This window comes from Mustela erminea, chromosome 4, assembly GCF_009829155.1.
Source record: "Mustela erminea isolate mMusErm1 chromosome 4, mMusErm1.Pri, whole genome shotgun sequence".
NCBI classification, from domain to species: domain Eukaryota; kingdom Metazoa; phylum Chordata; class Mammalia; order Carnivora; family Mustelidae; genus Mustela; species Mustela erminea.
The window spans coordinates 121,668,686-121,696,610 of NC_045617.1; the positions used below are offsets into that span (position 1 = coordinate 121,668,686).

At 52.5% G+C, this 27,925-nt stretch overlaps 1 protein-coding gene across 1 annotated transcript; it reads left to right on the forward strand.

Moving 5' to 3' along the window:
* Positions 1–5,355: 5,355 nt before the first annotated feature.
* Positions 5,356–27,694, forward strand: NOTCH4 (notch receptor 4). The gene is made up of 30 exons (XM_032340752.1): positions 5,356–5,578; positions 6,343–6,424; positions 6,619–6,911; positions 8,338–8,685; positions 8,761–8,883; positions 9,000–9,236; positions 9,353–9,508; positions 9,805–9,999; positions 11,591–11,704; positions 12,821–12,934; positions 13,021–13,143; positions 13,923–14,082; positions 14,891–15,036; positions 15,318–15,470; positions 15,691–15,808; positions 16,029–16,116; positions 16,472–16,622; positions 17,441–17,625; positions 19,921–20,173; positions 20,408–20,520; positions 21,314–21,837; positions 22,427–22,810; positions 22,920–23,095; positions 23,601–23,820; positions 23,976–24,048; positions 24,152–24,290; positions 24,952–25,247; positions 25,458–25,605; positions 26,115–26,212; positions 26,395–27,694. Exons 1-30 carry the CDS (start codon positions 5,521–5,523, stop codon positions 27,106–27,108), a joined length of 5,982 nt encoding a protein of 1,993 aa, XP_032196643.1. The 5' UTR covers positions 5,356–5,520; the 3' UTR covers positions 27,109–27,694.
* Positions 27,695–27,925: the final 231 nt, after the last annotated feature.

The window sequence follows — 27,925 nt, forward strand, 5'->3', positions numbered from 1 at the left end:
AGATGACCTTGATCTTGGAATTATCTGACACATATTTTAAAGAAGGCAAGTTTTTTTTTATTTTTTTTTAATTTTGAGGTTTTTGCATACACTTTTTTTTAAGATTTTATTTATTTATTGAACAGAGGGAGAGAGAGAGATCACAAGTTGGCTGAGCAGCAGGCAGAGAGATGGGGGGAAGCAGGCTCCCCACCCATCAGAGAACCCGATTCGGGGATCCATCTCAGGACCCTGAAATCATGACCTGGGCCGAAGGCAGAGGCTTAACCCATTGAGCCACCCAGGTGCCCCAAGAAGGCAAGTATTTTAAAGTAAGAATTAAAAACGCCTCTAAAAAGATTTATGAACTCTCTTGAAACAAATGAAGAGAGAAGAGGAGATAAAGAAGAACCAAACAGAAATTTTCAAACTTAAAAATACTATAATCAAAATTTTAAACTTAGTGGATTGGCTTAACAGAAGAAACAGCAGAAGAAAGAATCAGTTAAATTAAAGACAGAAAAATAGAAATTACTCAATCTTGACAACAAACAGAAAACAGACTTAAAAAAAAAAAAAAAAGCAGAGTTTCAGAGAGGTATAGGACTATAACAAAAGATCTTTCATGTCATCAAACTCCCAGAAAGAGAGGAGAGAAAAGTTATAGCAGGAAAATATATTCAAAGAAATAATGGCTAAAAGTTCCCAAATTTGGCAAAAGATACAAACCTATGGATCCAACAAGCTGAGTGAATTCCAAAGAGTGTATTTCCGTGTATTTATTGGCCATTGGTGTATCTTTGGTGAAATACCTATTCAAATATTTTGCCCGTTTTCTATTTCTCATGATTGAGTTATAAATTCTTTATATTCTGGATACAAGTTCCTTTGTGATATATTGCAAATATATGATTTGCAGATATTCTGTTGCTTAACTTTTCATTTTCTTGATGTGCTTTATGGAGCACAAAAATTTTTAATTTTGATAAAGTTCAATTTGTCAAAATTGTAATTTGTTGCTTGTGCATTCGGTATCATGTTGATACCACTGCCTAATCCAAGATCATGATATTTATGCTTAGGGTTTCTTCTAACAGTTTTATAGTTTTAACTCTTACATTTAGGTCTATGATTGATTTTGAGTTAAATCTTGTGTATCGCATGAGGTAAGTGTCCAAATTCACTCTTTTTGCATGTAGAGAACCATTGTCCCAGTAAAAAGACTTTTCTTTCTCCCTCTGAATTGTCTGCGCGCCTTTGTTTACAATCAATTGACCATAAATCAATTCTATTGCATTGAACTTTATTTCTAAACTTATGCTAATACCACACTGCCTTGATTACCATAACTTTAGAGTAACTTGTGAAACTGGGTAGTGTAAATCTTCCACTTTGTTGTTGTTCTTCAGAATCATTTTGGCTAGCCTAAGTTCTTCATATTTCCCTATGAATTAAGAGGACTTTTGAGCTGAGGGAGCAAGCCATACAGATAGCTGGGAAAGAAAGCAGTCCGGGCAGTAGGAAGAACAAGTACAAAGGCCCTAAGGTGTGAATATGCCTGTTTAAAGAACAGTTAAGAAGCCAATGTGGCACAGTGGACAGGAAGATGAGGTCAGGGAGGTAAACAAGTCAGGACAGGGAGGGAGTCAATACGTAGGCCCTTGTCTGCCCCATAAGAAATTTGGCTTTACTCTGAGTGCAGGAGTGATAGAAGAGTTTTGAGCAGAACAGTGACATGGTCTGACTCATATTTTAACAGACTCACTGTGGTTACTGCATGGAGAAATTACCAAGGAAGCAGTGACAGCAGCAAGCGGGGGAAGTCAGGAGATGCAAGAGATGATGGTGGCTTGGACTGGAGTGCTACCAGTGGGAAGAGAAGAGATGAGAAGTGGTAAGCCAATAGGATTTAAGACAGAGTGGATGTAGAGTATGAGAGAGAGGAGTCAACAATATCTGAACAAGTGAAAGGAAAGGATGGCAAAGGCCAAGTCCATTGGGAGGGAGAAGGTTTAAAGAAGCAGATCACGTCAGTTCTGGACATGACCAGGTTGAGGCACTCATGAGACACTGGAAGTACATGTTTAGGTTCAAGAGAGTGGACTGATCTAGAAACACAAATTTGGAAGTTATAAACACAAAGATAATCTTCAAAGGTGATATTTAAATCTGGTAGGAGCATGAGACTAGATGAGATCACTTAGGGACAGATAAAAAATAGAAGAGGTCCAAGAGATTGCACAATGGATGCTATAGTGGTAAGAAGCTGGGGAGATGAGATGTCACCAGCAGGGAAGCAGAGGGGAGACTGAGGGAACAAAAGCAGCTCCAAGTCTTCTGAACTATATATTCACAAGTAATCTCTCAGGGTGGGACACTTGTGTATTTCTACATCTACCGTGAACTATTGTCTCTCCTGTGTTTGGTCCCGTTATCAAGGCCCAGCTTAGAGATGGATCCTCTTAAGGCCAAAAGTCTGTAGGACTAAAGTGTGAATGATAGGCAAGCTTATCCTCTTCTGAGATATACGATGTAAGAAAAGTCAGTTGTGTAAAACAAACCTCTATTTGATGGGATATTGTAAGGAATGAGGTCATTTTATACCAGAAAGAACTTTCTTTGTCTTCTGGGATGGAGAAACAAGCTCTTAAGGAAGCATCAATCTTCTTCTGGTCCATAAGATCCTAGAGGCCAGGAGAGTGTCTGGGGCCCAAGCACAGCTCATAATACCTTTAGCAGGTGCATACTACCTTCCTTAGGCAGGGATTAGGCCAGAAGTGGGCCGTGCACCTTGCTGAACACTGTCTTTAAACTCAGGTTCTCCCCTGTCATGCCCCCTGCTTCCCCTTCCACTATCCCTGTCCCTGTTACCATTTCCTCTTCTCTCAAGCTGCAGCCTAGTCCCCCAGCCTCCTTTCTCACAAAAGGGGTAGGGTCAGGAACATAGAAGAAATGGAGAGTTGTTTTTTTCCACTCAGGTCTTCATAGTTCCATGAGGAACCTAGTGTCCTTATTTTCCTTCCCCTTCTCACAAACACCAAATCCCCCTCTACCCACCAGTCAGCAAACCAGAAGGTGGCAAAAGCAGGGACTTTTCACACTAGGTTTTTTCTGCCCAAGACTCCATCCCCACACTGCCACCAATTAAGAAAAATGATAGGAAAGTGACAATGACATGAATAGGACAGAAACGTGGACAGGAAACTCATGAAAAAAACAAGAATAGTCACTCAACAGAAGAAAACAATTTTAGCCCTGCAACAAAGTGCAATTTAAAATAACAATGAGATACCATTTCACCTGGCAGAGACTAAGTATTTGGATCCCCAGGGCTGGAAACACTAAGGGCATGTGTAGACACTACTTGTCCATGTGCAGTCCTGTCTGCTTTCTGGAGACTGGCTCAGTAACACTTAGATACCAAAATCTTGTGAAATAAGTCTGTCCTTTGACCCTTTGAATCAGTGGTTTCACTTCCAGGAATTCAGCCTAAGGAAATAATTTAGACAACCATGCAAATATGTTCAAGAATCTTTATTGCAGCATATAGTGGGGTTTTTTAGCATCTAGGATTTTTAAGGTTTGGGATCCACCTAAATGCCCCCACAATGGTAAAGTGGTTTCAGTGAACTAGGGGTCATCAAATAGTGGGATACTGGCTGACCATTAAGACTGATGTTAGCCCATGTGTCTTCCAGTGGGCTGCACTGAGGATACAGCCTCACTTCAGTGGTATTCCTGGCAGAAACAACAGACATACCTAAATTTAGGAATAGTCTACAAAATAACTGACCTGTCTTCTTCAAAATGTTAATATAATGAAAGGCAAGGAATTGTGCCTATATTAAAGGATGCGGAAAGGACATGACAACTAAATGCAAGACATGATCCTGAACCAAGAAAAAAAAATTCATTACTGAGGACATTATGGGGCAATTGGAAAGTTTGGGATATGGACAGTAGATTGTAGCATTGAGTCTATTTAAGTTTCCTGATTTTGATAGTTGTACTGTGGTTATGTAAAACATGTTGTTGTTCTTAAGATATTCACATCCATGTGTTTATGAGTAAAGAAATACCTTGGGTACAGCTTACTCTCAAATGGCTACGGAAAAAAAAAAAATCCTGTATTTAGGGAAATAATGTCAAGCAACTGTGGTCATGATGTTGATGGGTGATTCTGAGTTTTTCTGAGAATATAATTCTCAGAATATGTAATATAATTCTAAGAATAATATAATTTTGAGAATTATATTCTTGCTCTTTCTCTGTGAGCTTTAAATGATTTTTAAATAAAAAGGTTTTTAAGAAAAAGAAGGTACTCTGGGCACACCAGGCTGCAGCCTTGGGCACCCCAGTGCTGGGGGCTGTGCATGGCTGTGGATGACACCGCCTGTCGCCCAGACTCTCCATTTTCAGTGCTACTAAAGGAACTCAGTGTGTGGTTGACCCCAAAGCTGTCCTGAGTTGACTCACAAAGGTAGGATGAGTCAAGGCAATGAATTTTCTTTTGTCATTTTATTTACTACAATTTTGAATTCAAAATCTGACATTCCTGGGGCACTGTGTGGCTCAGTTAGTTAAGCGAATGACTCCTGATTTTGGCTCAGGTAATGATCTCAGAGTCGTGAGATTCAACCCCACATGGGGCTCCACACTCACCTCAGAGTCTGCTTAAGATTCTTTCTCTCCCTTTCCCTCTGCCCCTACCCCCCCCACACTCTTTCTCAAAATAAATAACTAAAATCTTAAAAGAAAAAAATGGCATTCATTGCATCCCAGGGATCTCTGTGCTAGAGGGAGGGAAGGGGAAGCTACCCAAATGTAGTGTTTGTTGTGGATAATCCAGACTGCAGATTTTCGTATAAACAACGTTCATTTATCGTTGATGATGTTCTTACACGTTCTCCGGCAAAGGCAGGCTGAGATTTCCCCCAGAACCAGCCCAGCATCTTGCCTATTCCCCAAAAGGAGAAAACTAAGTCCCCAGCAAGGGCCAAGGTAAGGACAAGAAAGTACCTTGGGTTCCCTCCACCAAGGTTAGTGGTTTCAACTTATGGAAAGTTGCAGATTGTCCAGGAAGCACAGATACGGACCTGGAAGAGATGTCCCAGCACCTCACACCTCTGTTTCCCGGTCCTGACCCTCCCAAGGCAAAGGGCAGCCACCTTGCCATTCTCATCTCTAGAAAGGGGAGGCAACACAATAAGATTCAGTCCCAGCACCACCCCCAGCCCAGTGCTCCCCTCCCATCACCTGCCCTCCAGCCCACAGTCCCACTACCTCCTCTCCCCGGGGTTGTCAGGGACAGAAGGCCCCTCCCTCATCCTCCTCAATGTTCCTCCCCCTCCCCCTTCCATCACTAGGGTGTCCAGGACATTGTGTGACTCAGGAAACAGCTCAGACGAGAGGCTTGCAGCAGGCAGAGGAGGAGGAAGGGGCCGAGGGAGCAGAGGAGGTGGCTCCGGCCACAGTGAGGGCTCTCAGGGTCCTTGCCTGAGAGGGCGGCGAAGGGCTCAGGGTCTGAGCTGGTGCTCTGGAATGCAGCCGCCTTCACTGCTGCTGCTGTTGCTGTGTCACTCAGTCGTCAAGACCAGAGGTGAGGCATGGGGCAGGGGAAGTGAGGGGACCCATCTTCCTTAAGAGGCAGTCGGTGGGTTGGGGGCAGAGGGCCAAGCCCCGTGCTTTTGAGGGGACACTGGATGGAGGAGAGTTTCACACAGGGAGGGAGGACTCTGCCCCTGGAGTTGCACAAGTCACAGCGATGGTGACTATCAAGGGAATGGGTGGGAAGGTGCCTGCCCCCAGGGAAAACCCAGCTGGCCTTGGAGCCGGGAGACAGCAGGCCCTCACAATCGCATTTAGGAGGTGAAGAGGGGAAAAAAACGGACCACCTGCTAAGGGGAGGCTGCGGCAAGAAAGCAGGAGATGGAGACACAGGAAGGTCAAGGGCTGACCGAGTCCGTTTCCCGGTCCAGCTGTCCCCACCCCCCCGGATGGCTCAATGCTGGGCCCTTCCGGGAGGAAATCCCTTCAACGTCTCAGCCATTCACCTTCCTGGAGTCCCTTGGGCCCCCGTCCTGAGACCGGCTGTCCTGCTTCCCAGGGATGGAGCCTGAGGCTGGACTTGGGAGGCTGGAGAATAAACAGGAAAGGGGGTGGGGATTAAGAGCTGAAAGAATCTAGAGGCCTGGGGGTGGGAGGGGCTGGAGCTGGAGCACCACGTGGGGACCAGGAACAGAGCGGGCGGTGGTTGTGGGTACGTGTGTGGAGCTAGTGCAGGTAGGTCCCTCCAAAGCAGCTAGAGGAGGAAACAGGGAGCACAAATCTCCCGTCTCAAGCCATCCTCATCTCCATCCCTAGTGCTGCACTGTGGGGACTCCCCAGAGCCTTGTGCCAACGGAGGCACCTGCCTGAACTTGTCTCAGGGACAAGGGACCTGCCAGTGAGTGTGCCCCCTGGGAGAGGGAGACTGGGGGTGGGGTGGGGGCGGCGCAGGGCGCAGGGAGGACTGGGAAGGAAGGAGAAAGGGAGGTGGTGAAGGCTCTGAAGGGAAAGGAAAGCAGAGGAGGGAGGTGGGCAAGAAGGCAAAGAGGGCCCAATGACATGAGTCTTCTTCTCCCCCTTCCCCGCCCTCAGATGTGCCCCTGGCTTCTTGGGTGAGACCTGCCAGTTTCCTGACCCCTGCCTGGATGCCCAGCTCTGCCAGAATGGGGGCAGCTGCCAAGCCCTGCTTCCCACCCTCCCAGGCTCCCCCAGCCTTCCCTCTCCCTTGGCCCCCAGCTTCTCCTGCACCTGTCTCTCTGGCTTCACTGGCCAGAGGTGCCAGGCCCAACTCAAGGACCCCTGTTCTTCCTTCTGTTCCAAAATGGGCCGCTGCCACATCCAGGCCTCAGGCCGCCCACAGTGCTTCTGCCTGCCTGGATGGACAGGTGAGCACTGCAGGGGTGAGGGAGAGGGGACAGGCAGGAGCAGGGGCTGGGAAAGATAGAACGGGAGTCTGAGCGACAGGGAGCCCTTCTGAAGCCTGTGAGAATCAAGAAGCTACTCTTGCTGACCGTTTACCAGACACTGACCTTCACCAGCCCAGTGGTACCTATGGTTAAAATGTTGAAACATTTCCAAACCCATCAGTGAATGGTTACTGCCATAGCCCCCTTATTGTACCACCCTAACCCTTCTCCTGGCCCCTCCACCCAGCAGCTCGAGGGTTCTTGCCCAGCACAAGGTGGGGGAAGGGGGAACCTCCAGGATTCTGCCTGATAGACATCCGAATGGCCTCTCTCTGAGAAGTGGGAGCCCATGATAGCGCCTGGAAAAATGTGCTGGTGGAAGGGATCTGGCTCAGAGAGAGGAATGGGTGTCAACCCTGGGAAGAGGGGTGCAGCCCTGGGGCAAGGTGAGGGACCCCGGGCGGCAGGGTGTGCTAGCCTGAGGAAGCAGTCGGGAGTGCAGAACAGCGGAGAGCCCCTGGAGAGGAAGGCCCCTCTGACCTACGAGGATGGAGGGGACTGGACGACTGGATAGGGTAGTGGAGGCCACAGGGGTAGGAAAGTGTGCTGTGAGCAGTGGACTAGAAACCAGGCTTCTCACACTTGGCCATGCTCAGCCCCTAAACATCCCAGAGAGGCTGATTTAGTGGGTCAGGAGTGGGTCCAGGCATGGAGATTTTTTAACTGCCCAGGTAATTCTGAGGAATTGGGGGTGAGAGGCCAGGCTGTGTGACAAGCACCATCAGTGTTAACTTGCCAGGCCCCGTGCTCTGAGCAAGGGCTCTGGGCAGCCATTCTCAGCCCAACCACCAAGGAAGTGTGTGCCCTTGAACTAGCTCTCTATGTCCTTGGTTGTCTGCTGATGTCCACATACAGTTGTTGAGAAGAGGACGGGGGCCATGCTCAGGCGGGGCTGACTTAGCTCAGTGCCAGCCACCCCCTGGCCATTGCCCCTGTGCCAGCAGCTGAGGGGGGCTCTCCTTATCATCTGGAACACTGTACCCACCCAAAGATTAGGGAATCCAGAGGAGAGCGGCCAGAGAACTGCCCGAGGGTGCACAGCCAGCGGTGGGGAGGGGTGGGGGGCAGCAAAATGCTAAGTCTCCTGGGAGTTCTCACCTCCCCACCAAGGAAAGGTGACCCAGAGTTTCTCCGGCAGGGCCAATCAGCCATACTCCCACCAACTACACATGTCATATTTCCAGAATGGCGAGGGGTGGTGGAGCAGGGCAAAGCGGGTATGGGAGGAAACGGAAAGAAACATGAAAATCAGCCACAGAGAGAAGCCAGCCTGAGAGCTGCATTCTCTCAGATGAGCTGGGATTTGTGTAGTGCTACTGACAGCCGTCTCTGTCCTCTGGCTCAGGTGAGCAGTGTCAGCTTCAGGACTTCTGCTCTGCCAACCCCTGCATCAATGGAGGGGTGTGTCTGGCCACACACCCCCAGATCCAGTGCCTCTGCCCACCCGGCTTCGAGGGCCATGCCTGCCAACACGATATCAATGAGTGTTTCCTGGACCCGGCACCTTGCCCCAAGGGCACTTCCTGCCATAACACGCTGGGATCTTTCTGGTGTCTCTGCCCCACTGGGCGAGAGGATCGACACTGTGACCTTCAGCCAGGACCCTGCCCCTCTAGTGGCTGTTCCAATGGGGGCACCTGTCAGCTGTTTCCAGGAAGAGACTCTACCTTCCATCTCTGCCTCTGCCCCCAAGGTGTGTCCTAACCCGCAGCCCCTCTCCCTGAGTAAGGAGGGCACCTTCCCTCAGCTAATCTCATGACCCTGTCAGGTTTCACAGGCCCGGACTGTGAGGAGAACTCAGATGACTGTGCTGGCCACCAGTGTCAGAATGGGGGCACTTGCCAGGATGGGCTGGGCACCTACAGCTGCCTCTGCCCAGAGGCCTGGACAGGTGAGTCATGTAAGCCAAGTCCAGAGCACTTGCGACCCAGGTGGTCAGCCCCTGGCCTTCCCTCCTCGCAGGGCTCCCAGCTCCAGCTTTTGTCCCCTTCCCACCCAACCCTGCAGGTTGGGATTGCTCTGAAGATGTGGACGAATGTGAGGCTCCTGGTCCCCCTCGCTGCAGAAATGGTGGTACGTGCCAGAACTCGGCTGGCAGCTTCCACTGCGTGTGTGTGAGCGGCTGGGGAGGCACAGGCTGTGAAGAGAACCTAGATGACTGTATTGCTGCCACCTGTGCCCCAGGATCCACCTGCATTGACCGCGTGGGCTCCTTCTCCTGCCTCTGCCCACCCGGACGCACAGGTGTGACCGCGGGCCCAGGGAGGGGGCGGTAGAGACGGCAAGTGAGAGAGGCACCAAAAGGACAGCTGGGAGCTTTGAGCGGCCCTGGAGAGCCTCACAGCCACCCTGCCCTCCAGGACTCCTGTGCCACATGGAGGACATGTGCCTGAGCCAGCCGTGCCACGGGGAAGCCCAGTGCAGCACCAATCCCCTGACGGGCTCCACACTCTGCCTGTGTCAGCCCGGCTACTCAGGGCCCACCTGCCACCAGGATCTGGATGAGTGTCAGATGGGTAAGGCACCCCCGCCCACTTCAGAGCCTGTCTGAGCCCCCAAGCAGCCTCAGCAAATTGTTTTTCAAGTGAAAAACACAATCATCTCTTTTTTCCTGATTTTGCCCAGATTTGGCATCTCTTCCCTATATAGTATTCTCACCAATGCTCCGCCCTCCAGACCTCATTTAGTCCCTCTGTGTCTTAAAGACACTGGCTCTCTCTCTAAACAGGCCCTCATGCCTTCCCTGGCAGTCTGGCCTCCTTGCCTTTCCATCCCGGGCCCTTCCGGACTCCTGACTCTTCTCTCCTCCCAGCCCAGCAAGGCCCCAGTCCCTGCGAACACGGCGGCTCTTGCCTCAACACCCCTGGCTCCTTTGACTGCCTCTGTCCCCCTGGCTACACGGGCTCCCGCTGCGAGGCTGATCACAACGAGTGCCTGTCCCAGCCCTGCCACCCCGGCAGCACCTGCCTGGACCTGCTCGCCACCTTCCACTGTCTCTGCCCACCAGGTATGAGATGCATGGAGCCTTGGGTATAGAATCAGGGGACTAATCCTGAACCCCCCAGTCATGACCCCTGCGGAATACAAATGGCCCCAGGCTAGCCAGGCTCAGTTACCAAAGAATGCTTCTCATCTCCCCACCCCAGATAAACGCTCTGGGATACCCGAGGCTCCTAGGAGAAGGGCTGCCACAGATGATAGCGAGCTTCACGCCGCTCAAGTCTGGGTGAGGGAAGAGCATTCATTTCATAGTCATTGTAAAGTGCACAGCATGGTCCACTATACACAGAACCTGCTCAAAAAAGAGCAGAACGGGCGCCTGGGTGGCTCAGTTGGTTGGACGACTGCCTTCGGCTCAGGTCATGATCCCGGAGTCCCGGGATCGAGTCCCGCATCGGGCTCCCAGCTCCATGGGGAGTCTGCTTCTCCCTCTGACCTTCTCCTCGCTCATGCTCTCTCTCACTGTCTCTCTCTCAAATAAATAAATAAAATCTTTAAAAAAAAAAAAAAAAAAAAAAAGAGCAGAACGGCAGCCTCTGCTCATGCCAACTCAGAATGTTCCTCCTAATCACAGAAACTCTCCCCTGTAGAGGCCCTTGAAATCCCAAAGGGCCTGTGTGCTTGGATTTGGTACAACAGAAAAAAGGTGCCACAGGAAATTCTCCTCAGGGACATATAGCCAATACCAGGAAGCTGAATGAAACCAGAAAAATACTAGCTTACTTCATGCCAGGAACCACCTGAGCATCTTACATGCCTTTTGTCATCTTTGCAACAATCCTATGAGGTCAGCATTGTTGCTGTGCCCATTCTATAAATGAAGAAACTGAGGCACAGAGAGGGTAAGTGAGTTGTCCAGCTAGTAAGTGGCAGGGCCGGGATTCAAACCCACGGCTTCTGTAGATTTAACCACTACACAAAACAGCCTTTCTCAGCGGAGCAGCATCCAAGGTCAAAAGCAGAGAAAACCGTCTAGCAATCCAAGGGACAGGGATAGATGCCGAGGATCTTCACAAGCAGACTCCCCAGGCAAGAAGTGGGAGGCAGCTAAGGACTGGAGGCCCATCCAGTTTCAGTTTAGGGTGAGACTGTGGATACCAGGAGAAGTGCGAAGATACAGGACAAATATGGGACAAATAAACTCCCCAAATGCCCTTCAAATACCCGCCTTGGGGATTCCTGGTCTCCCCATTCCAGAGGCCCACTTGGGTAGAACAAGAGGCTTGAAGCTCCTCTAAGTAGATGCCCATTTGTCTCACTTGTACCTTGAGAACCTCCAGGCTCATTAGTCCAGCCGGGTGAGCCCACCTTCTGTGCAGAGAGTGGCCCCAATAGGTACTTCTTGCTGCCCCCACAGATCCCAGCAAGTGCCCCGCTCCCTGAGCTTTCTCATCTGGAGAGGGCAGAGCTACACAGCAGAGCAGCAGGACCGCAGGCTCATCTCCCCAGCCCGCAGGCAGAGCATACCCTGGGAGGGGCTGCCTGATGGGGACACATGCTGGTTCTAGAACCCGGGCCTCCTGGGCAGAAGGGGTGAGTTGTCCAGGCAGGGCTGACCTGGCTGAGCCTCATCCCACACCACACCTCCATGTCCTCAGGCTTAGAAGGGCAGCTCTGTGAGGTGGAGACAGACGAGTGTGCCTCAGCTCCATGCCTGAACCAGGCCGACTGCCATGACCTGCTCAACGGCTTCCGGTGTGAATGCCTGCCCGGTGAGTGCCAATCCCACTCCAGCCCTCTGCCCCACCCTGAACCACAGTGCAGGCCCTGCGATCACCCCAAGCCTCTTGAAGCTCACTCTGGCCTGGCCAAGGAGGCCCCCATTTCTCCAGCTCCTCTGCCCCCAAAACTCTCTTTTACGTTCCCCAGGTCTTCCCTGTATACTCACCCATCTTCATCTCTGTCCTGCCAAATCACCCAAACTACCCTTTCCAGCCCTCCTCCAGAGTCCCCTCTGTGTGCTCTCCCTGCTCATGGGGATCCGGGGCTGGTCCTGGTACCGCTCACCCTGGATGCAGGGAACATTGCCCTGGCCTTCCTCTTCCAGCTCCATCAGACCCCTCTGTTCCCTGCTGTCATGATAATGGATGTTTATTGAATATTTACTCCAGGCCAGGCACTTGGCTGTGTATTTTTCAGACATTCTTCATTTAATCCTTTCAATGACACCATGAGGTATGTTCCCTTTTACAGAGGAGGAAACCGGAACCTAGAGAGTTCGAGTAGCTTGCCCAAAGTCACACAGATAGCGGGTGGCTGAGCATCATTCCCTTGTCATCTCCACCTGCCCAGGTGTTTTCTCTGGGAAGCCCTCCAGGTTCACCTTTCCTGGTGAGGGGAAGGGCTAGGACTTGCATTTATGCTTTTCACACAATATATTTTTAGCCTTGATACAAATATCCAGTTATGGCTTATTTACATGAAGAATGAACTTACCAAGTTACTCTCTGTTATTTTCTCAAACTCAAATCAGTATTTGAGAAGCCCCGAAATTTGTGCCTCATTATATAATGAAACATGTAGACGAACCCCCAAACCAAGCCATCTGAAACAAGAACCTTTCCATTGCCATTTGTAGCAATGTTATTTCTACATATGTAAAGAGAAGACTCTAAGTATTAACTCTAAATTTCTTATTTAAATCCATGAAATCATACCTGTACAGCTTAGTCAGAAATTTTTGTAACAAACTGCCTAATGAATCTAGAGAAAATCACTAAAAAGGAAGGAAGGAAAGAAGGGAGGGAGGAAAGGAGGGAGGGAGGGAAAGAAAAAAAAACATAAGACAACCTTTGCCATCTCTCCGCACTCACTCCCTGCCCCACCAGGATTCACTGGGTCCCAGTGTGAGGAGGACATCAATGAGTGTGGGAGCTCTCCCTGTGCCAATGGGGGGCAGTGCCAGGACCAGCCCGGATCCTTCCATTGCAAGTGTCTCCCAGGTAAACCAGGGCTCAAACACTGGAGGGGAGAGTGGGGCAAAGGACAGACTTCTGGTCAGGCTCCTTACCCTCCTGCTGTGCCACAGGCTTTGAAGGCCCGCGCTGTGAGGCAGAGGTGGACGAGTGCCTGAGTGGCCCATGCCCCGCTGGAACCAGCTGCCTGGATCTCCCCGGAGCCTTCTTTTGCCTCTGCCCCTCTGGCTTCACAGGTCAGCCAGGAAGGCATTAGAAAGGGCTGGCAGGAGAGCTGAGCCCATATGGGGTGGGGCAGAGGTCACAACTGGGCATTCGAGGGCTGGGACGTGAGAAGAGAAGGCGACGGGAACCCCTTGGAGTTATTCCATGCGCAACCTGCACAACCATACGACCTGGGGCTGACGGCAGGTGTCATCCTTAGGGCACATGCTGGGCCCAATTATGAATCATGTGTGATTAGGGTTCCACAGGAAGCCATTCATTTGCTTATTTAGCAAAAACATATTAAGTGTCTCCTCTGCCAGACACAGACACAAGCACAGTAAGAGAGTTGCTCTCCTCAACTGGCTTTAAATCTAGAGCAGAGAGACCATGAAGTCCTGTTGGTTATGGCCCAAAGGTGCTCTGGGAGAGGACTGCACAGGATTCTATAGGAGCAAAGGACCAGCCGACCAGACTAGAGATAAGAGGGCTTCATGGAGGAGGTGATGGCTGAGCTGAATTTTGAAGAATGAGTAGGAGTTTGTCATGATAGAGTGATTGCATGTTTTAGCTGCAGGTTAACTGCATGCACAAAGGTGTGGAAGGAAAACTGAGCAGCTCAGCAGTTACAGGAAAATCATGTCACACAGGGCCCTGTGTGTCATTCTGAAGAAGTTAGACTGTATCCTGAGGCAATAGGGAGCCACTGAAGGACAGCTTCATGGGGTGTGAGCAAGTCATACATAAGAAGTGGCTTTGGCCTCATCAAGGACATGGAGGGACTCTGTTTTCTCCCATCTTCCCACTGCAGGTCATGTCTGTGAGGTTCCCGTGTGTGTCCCCAACCTGTGCCAGCCCACGAGAAAGTGCCAGGATCGGGAGGACAAGGCCCAATGCCTGTGCCCCGACGGGAATCCTGGCTGTGCTCCCATTGAGGGCAACTGCACCTGCCACCATGGGCACTGCCACAGGTAACCTTCCAGGCCTCCCTGCGCCGTCCCCCTGTCCTTCTCAGCGAGGGCAGAGCACAGCCAGTGAGCAGGGAGCCTGCGGGAAATGACAGAGAGAGAAGATGAAGGAGATGGCAAAGTGCTGAGCTCATTGCCAATTTGAGGGCACAACTAGTGAGTGATGTCCCATGGGGGCAGAAGTCATAAATCATGGGGGAAACCAAAGGCTAGGGGGTCAGAGCAGAAAGAAAAGCATTAGATCCCAGGCCCAATTCATCATACATTAGACAAATACTGAGCATCTGCTATGTGTGGGTACTTTCCTAGGGACTGGGGAAACCGCACAGAACAAAAGAGATAATGTGTCTGTTCTATTTTTTTTTTTTTAAGATTTTTATTTATTTATTTGACAGAGAGAGAGCACAAGCAGGGGAGCAGCAGAGGGAGAGGGAGAAGCAGGCTTCCTGACCCTGAGCTCCTGAGCAGGCTCCTAGGCAGGGAACCCGATACAGGGCTCGATCTCAGAACCCTGGGATTATGACCCAAGCCAAAGGCAATGCTTAACCGACTGAGCCACCCAGGTGCCGCAACACTTCTGCTCTCATGGAGCTTTCCTTCTAATTAGGAAAGAGAGACAATAAACAGTTACAGGAGAAATGTAGAGTATGGAAAGGGGACGATGCTGAGAGCAGAGCCACTGAAGAAAGGGGCCAGAGTCTCAGGGCAAAAAAAAAAAAAGAAGAGGTCCTAGGGGTTTGACCATTGAGGGAGGGGATGAAGTGAAAAAACACCAGAAGAAGAAAACCCTCCATTTTCTTTTCATGACCAGATCCTCATGTGTGTGTGACGTGGGCTGGACAGGACCAGAATGTGAAGCAGAGCTGGGGGGCTGCATATCCATGCCCTGTGCCCATGGGGGGACCTGTCAGCCCCAGCCCTCTGGCTACAACTGTACCTGCCCCCCAGGCTACACAGGTGAGGCCCTCCCTAAGCCACAGACATTCTGGGCTGGCCACCCTCTAATCAAGGGCAAGACCAGTAGAGACATGTCCCAAGACTCTGGGTCTGGGTCACCACCCAGGAGAACGGGGCACAGGCTGTAGGGAACACAGGTGATGTGCAAGAGGCAGTAAGAAAAGACAAAAGGTTGGATGGGAGAAAATAGGGATGGGGACGAGGAAAAGGAAGGGGAGGGGAGTGGAGGAAGACAAGAGAGAAGAGGATTCCCTCTCTCAGACCCTACTCACTTCCCTCAGGACCTACCTGCAGTGAGGAGGTGACAGCTTGTTATTCAGGGCCTTGCCTCAATGGTGGCTCCTGTAGCCCCAGGCCGGGGGGCTATTCCTGCACCTGCCCTCTGAGCCACACTGGGCCACGTTGCCAGACCAGCACTGACCACTGTGCCTCTGGTGAGTGCCCACCGCATCCTCCAGCTGGGCCACAAGAGGATAGAGGAACCGGTCAGGGTGGGTGTGTTACATATGAAAACAAATTAACTGGGTGCCATGATGGGGTGCTGTTTTGATGGGGACAGGAGGGAGGGCGTGTGTGTCCTGTGTGTGGTGTGACTAAGGCTACAGGTCAGGTTACAGGCAAGGAACCCAAACCCTCACAGCCTCCTCTCTCCAGCCCCGTGCCTCAATGGGGGTACCTGTGTGAACAGGCCTGGCACCTTCTCCTGCCTCTGTGCTGCGGGCTTCCAGGGTCCACATTGTGAGGAAAGGACCCGTCCCAGCTGCGCCGACAAGTGAGCGAAGACCCCCAAGAGGAAGGGAGGGGGCCCCCTCAGCCTTCCCACCCTTCCTCTCCATCTCCTCTGGGGCTCCAGACTGCCTTGAATTCCATATCGCAGATCCTTTCACTCTGCTTCCCTTTCTGGTTCCCCATCTCACCATCACGTCCCACCCTCCCTCCCCTTTGATTGCCCGGACTTCCTCCCACTGTGCCCTGTGTCCGTCCTGTTCCAGCCCCTGTAGGAACAGGGCAACCTGCCAAGATGGCCCCCAGGGCCCCCACTGCCTCTGCTCCCCTGGCTACACAGGAGGCAGCTGCCAGGTGAGCGGTGCTGAGCCAAGTTGCTGAGGAGGGTAGTGGCTGGAAGGCTCTGGTGGAAGGGTCTCTGGGACTAAAAGACAGAGCAGGGAGCTGGGGAGAGGTATCCACAGGTCTGGAATCTGGGAGTGGAGTGAGGTTTGCATGGAATAGAAAGAATGAAAGGATTTCTGATGCCAGGGATGCTCTGGGATGTGGGTATGAGAGGAAACCAGGGTGGGAGGGGGGCTATCACCGGGCCCCAGACCATTCAGGAGAGAGTCTGAGAAGTAAGGATTTTGAGGAGCTAGCTGAAAACCTTCTCTGGGTCTAAACACATGATATTCTGTCCTGACTCTTGCTCCCTCCCAAACTTCAGAGTCTGATGGACTTATGTGCCCTGAAGCCCTGTCCACATAATTCCCACTGCCTCCAGACTGGGCCCTCCTTCCAGTGCTTGTGCCTCCAAGGATGGACCGGCCCTCTCTGCAACCTGCCACTGTCCTGTCAGAAGGCTGCTCTGAGCCAAGGTACTGACCCAAGGACCAAAGGGGAACAGATGAAGAGAGTAAGGGTGTCCCCTCTACCTGATCCCTGATGGCATCCACACACAACATTTGTCCAAAACAACCAACTGAGAGTCAAAGTAACACAAACCAAACACTATTACTGATGCTACAGCTCTTGAGGCAGCCTACCTCCACTTAGCTTCTATCCCCACGCTCAACACAACTCAAGCAACACCAACCCGTCCAGCCAACAAGACTCCAGCTTAACACAACCCCTGGGACACAGCTCACTGCGAAGCAACCCAACTGTGTCATGACCAATCATAACTCACCTAGAGTGGACCACACTTCACATAACTCAACGGCTGCTTCCCACTCACTAGGGGCCAAGCCCCTTGTAAAAGAACATACCCCTCATTCATATGAGGCTTACTATGAACAGAACTCAAGCAGGAGCCTCTTGTGGGCTTAAAGGGTAGAAATCACAGTGAGGGAACATCAGAGAATGCAAATTCAGGAGACAGACTTAGCCCATTAGTTAACCCCCCTCCCAAAGTTTCCTTTGAGTTCTTTCTTCCTTGAGACTTGTTTTAAACGAAGAATACAGTTGCTTATAATGATCTAAAAAGCTTAACAGGAGGTATCTCTCCCCATTCTGGCACAACAGGCAGGAGGGGGATCTTGATGTTATAACCTTTTCAGCACCAGAAGTTACTGACTCCTCGGGCTCCAAGTGGCCTCCCCCCACCCCAGGAACGTCAGTGATCCCCAAAAGCCTCTCTGCTCTAGGTCTGGGGCCCCACTTAGCTACATCCATCCCTGTTTGCCTCTCTCCTCAGGCACAGAAGTGTCTTCCCTGTGCCAGAATGGAGGCGTCTGCCTTGACAGAGGCTCCTCTTACTTCTGCCGCTGCCCTCCCGGATTCCAAGGCAGCATATGCCAGGACAGGGTGGACCCATGTGAATCCAGGCCCTGCCAGCATGGGGCCACCTGCATAGCCCAGCCCAGCGGCTATCTCTGCCAGGTGAGCAGGCCTAGAGGAGAATGGGGAGGGGAGACAAGGGCGGGCTGCACATGGGAAAAGCCGCTGGGCAGGGCACTAATGCATTCATCTGCTTTTCCTTTCCTTACCCCACACAGCCAACCTACCCCCAAATCATGTCCTTTTGCCTCCTAAATCTTTATCAACTCTGGCCTTCCTCCTTCACCCTTTGTCCCACTGCCTCCGTCCAGGCCTCTGCTGCAGGCTACCTGGGCACCTGGAGCTCCCTGTCCCTGCCCTAGAGGCTCAGCCTTTACTCCACCACCAGGTGCTCTGTTGAAAATGTTAAGCTGGCCTGTCACTCCCCTACTTAAACCCCTTCAGTGGCTGCCCACCTCTTTGACAGTGAAGTCCGAGGCCCTGGTGACCGGCCTGCCACCCGGGTCTCATCTCACGCCACCCCCACCCTCCTGCTCTCTGCTCCAGCAGCTGCTCGCTTCCCTGCACACCCCGTTTACTGGCTCTTCCATGCTCTTCCCCACCCCTCTTCCACTGATGGTGCCCAAGAGGTACCTCCTCAGGAAAACTTCCCTAACTTCTCTCCAGACTGGGTTTGGGCCTCTCTTTGGTGGTTCCAGTCACTGAGCAGCAGAGACAAAGCTGGGACTCAAGTCAGAGCAGCCTAATGCCTGTACTCCAAACTCCCAGCTTTGGGGGCGCCTGAGTGACTCAGTCAGTTAAGCATCTGTCCTTGATTTCAGCACAGGTCATGATCTCAGGGTCATAAAATCCAGCCCTGCATTGGGCTCCAGGCTGGGTATGGAACCAGTTTTAAGATTCTCTCCCTCTTCTTCTGTGACACACACACACACACACACACACACACACACACACACAAAAAAAAGGGGCACCTGGGTGGCTCAGTCGTTAGGTATCTGCCTTTAGGCTTGGGTCATGATCTCAGGGTCCTGGGATCAAGCCCTGCATCAGGCCCCCTGCTTGTGTTCCCTCTCTCTGTCATTTCTGTCAAATAAATAGATAAAATCTTAAAAAAAAAAAAAAAAAAAAAAAGAACCCTGACTTTGAATAAAAGACATGATGCAGATCCCCTAAACATTTTCTTTGACTTTTTAAATTTTTTATTCAAACACACATGAAAGCAATGTACTAATTAGTAGTGAACAGCCCTGCACCCATGACTCAGCTTTACCTCCCCTTTCCTGAGACTCCTTCTCTCAGACATCCCCAAAACACCCCACTCACCTGCTTCTCTCAACCCTCTGGCCACTCCCCAGATTCTCTGTTAACTCCCTCTTTTCTCCACCTTTCGGAAGCCTTGCTGGTACTGTGTTCTTACATGCTCTCCTTGCTCTTGCAAGAACTCAGCCCATGGTACAGAACCTCAGCAATGACCCTGCTCCTACTAGCAGAATGGCATGAAGCAAGCCCCAAATGCTTAAGGGCACTGGTTGGACATCACAGACTTGCACTGAATCCCAGCTCTGCCACCAGTTAGAAGTGTGACGTGTGCAAGTCACTCAGCATTTCCAGGCATCAGTTGCCTTTTCTGTAAAGTGAGAATCAAATGAGATAACACATCTGCAGGGTTTGGGGGAGAGTTTTGTGAGGTTATGTATAGAAACCATGTAATAAATGCTCTCTCTCTCTTCTGGTTGAATGAGAATTTAACAGAAGTGGGGAGGAGTTCTAATTCTCTTCATATTCCTAGTCCTTAAAACAATGCCCGGCACAAAGTCTGAACTCAATAAATGCTGAACTCAATAAATTAATCAACAAAGGATGCCTGGGTGGCTGAGTCATTAAGCGTTAAGCGTTTACCTTCAACTCAGGTCACGATCCCAGGTTCCTGGGATTGAGCCCTGCACTGGACTCCTTGCTTGCCCTGGAGGGGGTGGGGGGTTAGGAGGCCAGGGATGGGGGCTGCTTCTCCATCCCCCACTCCCTCTGCTTGTGTTCCCTCTCTGGCTGTTTCTGTCAAATAAATAAAATATTTTTTTTTAAATGATAAAGCATGACAGAGCCTGGTGGAGGTGTGGTGGGGGAAGGAGGTCTTACCAAAAATGGACCTATTGCTTAGTGGTCCTAAGATGCTTTGGGACTGCTGGAGGGGCTAAGTTGCAAGCCACTGAACGAAGGTGTGTCATGGAGTTGAGACAGAAGGGTTGGACTACACAGGGCTGCGATTGACAGTAAACTGAATGATGCTTTGAACTGGAAGGTGGGGAGAAGGCTGGGCAGATGATCTTGAGCTGGGTCCCCTGTAGTGCTGGGATGGGTGGTACGACTGCTTCCCTGTCTGACCCTCTTTGCCTACAGTGTGCCCCAGGCTACAGTGGACAGAACTGCTCAAAGGAATCCAACGCTTGTCAATCCCAGCCCTGTCACAACCATGGGACCTGCACCCCCAAAGCTGGAGGCTTCTACTGCACCTGCCCTCCAGGCTTTGTGGGGCTGCGCTGTGAGGGGGACGTAGACGAGTGTCTGGACCGGCCCTGCCACCCCACAGGCACAGCAGCCTGCCACTCTCTGGCCAATGCCTTCTACTGTCAGTGTCTGCCTGGATACACTGGTGAGGCCTGGGAGGGTGTGTGCAGGCACACCTGGGGCACAGCTGAGCTCCCAATCCCCACCCACAAGGCAACCTAGTCATTGTGCTTATCCCCCTGCCTCCACACCACACCCTAGAGACTATGCCCAGGATTTCCCTGCCTGAGCAGGTAGGGCTGGGTTAATTCCCAGGAATGAGCTAGGGGGGAGGCAGTGACAGAAGCAGGGTGTGACATCTGATCCCACCCCATCGCAGGCCAGTGGTGTGAAGTGGAGACAGACCCCTGTCAGAGCCAGCCCTGCTCCCATGGAGGGTCCTGTGAGACTATAGTAGGACCACCCCTGAGTTTCACCTGCCACTGCCCCCAGGTGAGTGAACGCAAAGCGGTCTTCTCTGTTGCCCCCAACACTGATGCAAGGTGAGAATGCCTGAACTGGGATCCTAGAGGGGAGCCCAGGGAGCACCAGAGGTCTATTACTGTGAAAGCTAGCCCATGTTACAGTGGTAAATTATTCAGAACCAATTCAGGGGGAAAGGCAGGATCAGGTGGTAGCATGAATAGAATTTTCAGAAATCACAGGCACTGCCTAACACAAGACCCCAAAGTCAAGCTGGGTGAGACCTTGGATAAGTTCTTTTACCTCTGTGTGTGTGTGTGTGTGTGTGTGTGAGTGTGTGTGTGTTTATGGACTTCAGATGCATGAAATCAGGTTAATTGTAAGCCTTGGTTCATGATACACTAACATCATTGATTTGTGCATGTCTTTCTTTGATTTCTTCTTATAACATAACACCCATAAACCGATAAACGATAACTCACATGTGCTTATGTCTTCCTCTATCCCATTCCCCTTCCAGAGAAGGAAAAGCATATAACCCTATGTACAGGGATAAAGATATTAATTACTACCACTCTCTAGGTGGTTAGTCTCCTAGGTTGTTGCACACAGCTGTGGTTCATCCATTTTCACCACTGCGCAATATGTCATTGTGTGAAAGTACCACGGACCATGGTTTCAACATCTATAAAATGATGAACTTGATGTTCTCTGAGGCCCCTTCCAGATATGAGACTATAAGACCCACTGAGAGTCTGCTTGTCTGGGGGAGGGTTGAAAGAATAATAAAGGGCCTCCCCCAATATCTCTCTCCTCTTCACAGGGCTTTGAGGGCCCCACCTGCAGCCACAGAGCCCCCTCCTGTGGCCTCCATCACTGTCACCATGGTGGCCTGTGTCTGCCCTCCCCCAAGCCTGGCTTCCCACCCCGCTGTGCCTGCCTCAGTGGCTACGGGGGCCCTGACTGCCTGACCCCTCCGGCTCCTCACGGCTGTGGCCCTCCTTCTCCATGCCTACACAACGGCAGTTGCTCAGAGATCCCTGGACTTGGGACCCCAGGCTTCCGATGCTCCTGCCCTCCCAGCTCCCCAGGGCCCCGGTGTCAGAGGCCTGGAGCAAAGGAATGTGAGGGCAGAGGTGGAGATGGGGCCTGTGACGCTGGCTGCAGCGGCCCTGAAGGAAATTGGGATGGGGGGGACTGCTCTCTGGGGGTCCCGGACCCCTGGAAAGGCTGCCCTTCCCACTCCCAGTGTTGGCTTCTCTTCCGGGATGGGCAGTGCCACCCGCAGTGTGACTCTGCTGAGTGTTTGTTTGATGGCTACGACTGTGAGACTCCTCCGGCCTGCACGTGAGCCTGAAACCCTGACTTGGGGGTGAGGTGTGGAGGAGGGCAGAGTGAGGCAGGAGGAAGGACATAGATGCCTCTGGGTTGCCGTGTGACTACAGCCTCAAGCTCCGGGGAGTTTCCACCCTAATAACCGTTGCTAAGTAGGGGTAGAAGACACTGGGTTCCAGTCCAAGGGAGTAGGGCAGCATCAATATTTAACATGGGGACCAGGAAGGAGGGCACCACCTCTGTCTGGCCTCCTCTCAGAGTTGTGGGACCTCTGACCTCAAGCCTCTTTCTCTGTGCCCATTGCCATGGAATATCTACCCTAGCAACCAGCACCCCTGGTTGGGCCTTGGACTCTCCTTCAGGGAGACAGGAGTGCTTGGGAGGGTAGGGAGAGGGGACAGTCTTAGGAGACAAGGGTGTGACAGACATTAGAGGGTCTGGACTACCTGCCCTCCAGGACCTGACTAAGCCCGTTGCTCCGGAGCTCTCCCCACTTAGCAATCAGTACCTAGAGGCGGTGGAATATCAGACATCTCTCTGGAATGAAAAAGGGGGTCGGGTTTCTTTGGAAATCCTGAGTCCCCCTCTCCTCACCCCACAGTCCAGCCTATGACCAGTACTGCCACGATCACTTCCACAATGGGCACTGCGAGAAAGGCTGCAACACTGCAGAATGTGGCTGGGATGGAGGTGACTGCAGGCCTAAAGATGGGGATTCAGAATGGGGGCCCTCCCTGGCCCTGTTGGTGGTGCTGAGCCCCCCAGCCCTGGACCAGCAGCTGCTTGCCCTGGCCCGGGTGCTATCCCTGACTCTGAGAGTGGGGCTCTGGGTAAGGAAAGATAGTGATGGCAAGGACATGGTGTACCCCTATCCTGGGCCCCAGGCCGAAGAGGAGCTGGGAGGAACCCTGGACATCTCCCATCAGGAGAGAGCAACCCTTCACACACAGCCTGTGGGCAAGGAGACCGACTCTCTCAGCACTGGGTAAGAAGGCGGGGCCAGGGGAGCGGTGCGCCAGACACCAGCTTTTTAGTGGGTGGAGGGAAGGGAGCCAGGGACCAACACAGGGGTCTCTGGGGCACCTCCCCTACAGGTTTGTGGTGGTGATGGGTGTGGATTTGTCCCGCTGTGGCCCTGACCACCCTGCATCCCGCTGTCCCTGGGATCCTGGGCTCCTGCTCCACTTCCTCGCCGCCACAGCGGCAGTGGGGGCCCTGGAGCACCTGCTGCCAGGACCCCTACTGGCTGCCCATCCTCGTGCTGGCACCGGTAGGTGACCCCCATCATCTCCCCTGACATTGCTCCCGACCCACTTCCAGCAATGGAGGCCAAATGACACAGGATTGCAGGGACCGCAGATGGTAGGTGTAGAGACTGACCCTTGTGAACCTCATTCTCTAACTGGATCTCCTCATGGCCCCTTTGCTCTTCAGTCTCCTTCCTCATTTCCCTAAGTACTTTATCCTAACCTTTATCATCTGCTCCATCCTCTACTAAGTGCAATCATCCGTCTGTCAAACAGCTCACAGTACAGGAAAGAATCATAGCCCATACAGCACTTCCTACAGGCCGGGCCTTGCTCTAAGGGCTTTTATAGTATCAACTCATTTAATCCTCCCAACAACACCATAAGGCAGGTACTATTATGATTCCCTTTTCCACTTTGCATGAGGAAACTGATGAAAGAAGTTACTGCACTTGCCCAGAGGTCTCACAGTTAGTACCCAGCCTCACGAGAAATGGTCTCTTTTTGTGACTGTGTCTCTCCCGCCAGCACCACCCACCAACCAGCTTCCCTGGCCTGTACTGTGCTCACCCGCAGCCGGGGTGCTTCTCCTGGCCCTTGGGGCTCTTCTGGTTCTTCAGCTCATCCGGAGGCGGCGCCGAGAGCATGGGGCCCTCTGGCTGCCCCCTGGATTCATTCGAAGGCCTCGAACTCAGCCGGCTCACCGCAGACGCCGGCCTCCCCTGGGTGAAGACAGCATTGGCCTCAAGTAAGAGTGAGGAGGAAAGGGGCTCAGGGAGGGAACCCTTTCCTGTGGAGACATTTATGATCAGAATTTGATGACAGAGGAAGGGGAGACGGGGAGGAAGGCTGCTGGAAGTCCTGGGGACCCTGAAGGTCCTCTACCCAAACACCCCCTTCCAGGGCACTGAAGCCAGAGGCAGAAGTTGATGAGGATGGAGTTGTGATGTGCTCAGGCCCCGAGGAAGGAGAGGAGGTGGGCCACGTGATAGTACTGGGGCAGGAATGGTCCTGAGGTAATGGCAGAGTTGAAGGGAAGAGTCAGCCTTCCTTCACTGATCCTTGTTCTGATCCCCAAGGCTGAAGAAACGGCCTCACCCTCCAAGTGCCAGCTCTGGCCTCTGAGCAGTGACTGTCAGGAGCTCCCCCAGGCAGCCATGCTGACTCCTCCCCAGGAATCAGAGATGGATGTCCCTGACGTGGACACACGTGGACCTGGTGAGTTAACCCAGACCAAGAAAAGGAAAATTCCCGTTGACTCTTTTAGAATCAGAAAGTATTTTGATATTAGAATTGAGAAAATTAAGCTTAGAGTTAGTGCTTTAGAATAGTGATTCTTAAAGTGTGGTCCCGGGACAGAAGAATCAGGCATCATCAGGGCAATTGTTAGAAATACAAATAGAAATACAAATTCTCAGGCTCCACTCCAGAGCTACTGACTCAGAAATCCTCAGTCTGCTGTCTTACTGCTTTACAGACTCCTGTCAGTCACTGAGGTACACATTAGGTGAGTGAGAGGAAACCAGAACACTTGTTCATAGCTGAGGGTTTTTTCTTTTTTAAAAGGAATTTACTCACTGTAATACTAGGGACTGTGTATTTTAACCAGCCCTCCAGGTAAGTCCGATCCAGACTCAAGTTTGAGAACCACTGCCTGGAATGTCTAAGAATTAAGGCACACCGGCTCCCTTTACAGACAAGGAAACCGAAGCACAGAAAAAAGTAATAAAGTCATGACTAAAGACACACAAAATCAAGAGCCAGAGCTGGGCTTCCTGACACCTCAGGCTATGATTCTCCCGGAACCACCATGTTCTCCTCCCGCAGTCCCGTCCTTTTGACTAACTTGTCTCCCATTCTTCATGTCTCCCACCCACAGATGGGGTAACACCCCTGATGTCGGCAGTTTGCTGTGGGGGAGTGGAGTCCAGGACCTTCCAGGGAGCATGGTTGGGAAGCCCTGAGCCCTGGGAACCCCTGTTAGGTGGAGGGGCCTGTCCCCAGGCTCACACTGTGGGCACTGGGGAGACACCCCTGCACCTGGCTGCCCGATTCTCCCGGCCAACGGCTGCCCGCCGCCTCCTTGAGGCTGGAGCCAACCCCAACCAACCAGATCGAGCAGGGCGCACCCCTCTGCACACTGCTGTGGCTGCTGATGCTCGGGAGGTTTGCCAGGTCAGTGCACACTGGGGTCCCTAAAAGGAACAAGGGGCAAGGCAAAAGCATCCCCTAGGGTTTGGCAGAGAGGAAGGTGATGTGAGATTGGGGGTCTGAAAGAGAAACAACAGATGGCCAAATATGGATTGGGAGCTGGTTAAGAGTGTGAGGGGCCTGAGCGAGCAGTCCAGGACAAACAGGGTTCACTGGCCCTCTCTGGACCCCCAGCTCCTACTCCGCAGCAGACAGACTGCAGTGGATGCACGGACAGAGGACGGGACCACAGCCCTGATGCTGGCCGCCAGGCTGGCAGTGGAGGACCTGGTTGAAGAACTGATTGCAGCCCAAGCAGATGTGGGGGCCAGAGATAAATGGGGTACGGATCTGGAGAGGTTGGTGCTGTGCTGTGGAGAAGTGGCACAGATGGAGTGTGAGATAAGATGCAAAAAAAGGAAACAGCAGAGAGACCAACTGCAGACGGGGGATCCCCTCCCACCTAGCCATGAGGGTGGTAAATGTGCAGTGCGACGTCAGTATGGAATCCTACCCCTGTCATCCTCAACAACATACCCACACTGCCCTAGCCCACTGGAAACTAGGCTGAGGAAGGAGTGTCTGTGAGAAGGGGGAGAGGTCTAGTGGGGGTAGGTCTCCCGGTCCCACCGAGCCCAGAACAATGCCCCATTGTCCCTCCCGCGCGCCGGTGACGTTAAGAGAAGCAGGGCTTCCTGCCGGCCGGCGGTCACCCGGGTAACGCTTCCACCTTTGAGGTAACCCCCGCGGGCCCAAATAAGTCCTTCCCCCAAAACCAGAATCCGTGAGAAACAGGAACCCAGACGTCTGTTTCCCAGCCTCGGAGTATCAACCACCCACGTCGTCCCCTAGGAAAAACCGCGCTGCACTGGGCCGCCGCCGTGAACAACGCCCGGGCCGCCCGCTCCCTTCTCCAGGCCGGAGCCGACAAAGACGCCCAGGACAGCAGGGTTAGACCAGGAGCGGGATCTACTAAAACAAAGCAAAACAGGGCGTGGGAAAGGCGGAAAGCGCGGGAAGCCACCCGACCTGAAGGGGGAAGGGCCGGTGCCCAAGTGGGTGGAGTCCGGAAGGACCACTCTGTGGGCGTGGCCCCCCTGACCTCGCCCCCTGGCGGTTTCCTCTGGCACAGGAGCAGACGCCGCTGTTCCTCGCGGCCCGAGAAGGGGCGGTGGAAGTGGCCCAGCTGCTGCTTGGGCTGGGAGCGGCCCGAGGACTGCGGGACCAGGCCGGGCTAGCGCCCGGGGACATCGCCCGACAGCGCAATCACTGGGATCTGCTGACGCTGCTGGAAGGGGCGGGGTCACTGGAGGCGCGTCACAAAACCACGCCGGGCCGCGGGGCGGGCCCCTTCCCGCGCTCGCGGACAGCGTCCGGCAGCTTGCCCCCGCGGGGGGGCGGGGCCCCATCGCGCTGCCGGACTCTGTCGGCCGGAGCACCCCCGCGCGGGGTCGGAGCATGTCTGCAGGCCCAGACTTTGTCCGTAGAATGGGCGGCGCGCGGGGGCGGAGCCTACTCGCATTGCCAGGGTCTTTCGAAAGGAGGAGCTGGAGGAAGCCTGCGCCCCGGAGCCCGTAGGTTTTCTGCAGGCATGCGCGGGCCTCGGCCCAACCCTACAATAGTGCAAGGAAGATCCGGGGTCGCTTCCGGAAGCGGGGGTGGGGCCTCAGCTGACGACTGGCCCTGCGATTGGGTTACCCTAGGGCCCTGCGGCCCCACCTCCAACACTCCCATTCCGCCTCTTTGCCTTACGCCGTCCCCCGAGCAAGGATCCCCTCAAGTTGCCTGGGGTCCCCCAACCCACCAAGTAATACCTTTAAGCGCGGAAAGCGAGGGTCAAGAGTAGGACGCTACATGACAGGGAGGGATTCTAAAAATGGGCAGCCATTCTGGGATAATCCGGAAAGACTCCAGATTTTAAGATCCCAGAGCCCCAAAAGTGAGGGGTCATGAGTATGCTGTCCTTTCCCAGATGAGTGTATGCCCACTCCGTCTTCCACGTGGAGAAGCTGCAGCCCTAGAAAAAGGGTTTGGGGTGCTGGAATGACGGGGGCCTAGCCCTTCTCCCAGGGCATAAGGGTGAGGGGCTACCCAAGGGTGGAGTGGAACTGGGGATGTACCTCTGAACTGGAACCAGTAACTGCAGACATATAAGATGTAAGATGTTCTTTCCTGTATATTGTATCCAAAGGAAGCCTCTTATCACCCATCACACCCACCACCTACAAATGGCTGACAAATATTTATTGAGTGCCCACTATGTGCCAGGCACTGTAGGTGCTGAAGTGGGGGGCCAACGCCACTCCAGCTGATGATTCCTTGCACTCTCACCACTTGCCTTTGCGGGGATGAGGCGCCATTCTTCTCACCTCTATCTCTATTTAAGAACCTTTAACCTGTCACCCCATAATAAAGCTTATTTGAAATGTTAACCCTTTTTTTTGGAAGAGTTGAGTGGGATGGGAAAAAATATTAAATGACTGCATAATGTTTTCAGAATGTTGTGCCCCAAGATCAAAGTCATCCCTTTGGATGGAGGCTTTTAGTACAGTTCAAGAGCAAGAGTAAGTAGATTTGGGGTATTATGTTAATTTAGAGTATCATCTGAAAGCAGGAATCTCTCATAGCCCAGGGAGAAACCAGACACACAAACATACACACAC

Bases quoted from the DNA above. Each gene is read 5' to 3' on its own strand.
- NOTCH4 (XM_032340752.1), top strand. From the start codon at position 5,521: ATGCAGCCGCCTTCACTGCTGCTGCTGTTGCTGTGTCACTCAGTCGTC. The intron at 20,174-20,407 runs GTGAGGCCTGGG...ACCCCATCGCAG, and splicing joins GTGTCTGCCTGGATACACTG to GCCAGTGGTGTGAAGTGGAG. The intron at 23,096-23,600 runs GTAGGTGACCCC...CTCTCCCGCCAG, and splicing joins CCATCCTCGTGCTGGCACCG to CACCACCCACCAACCAGCTT.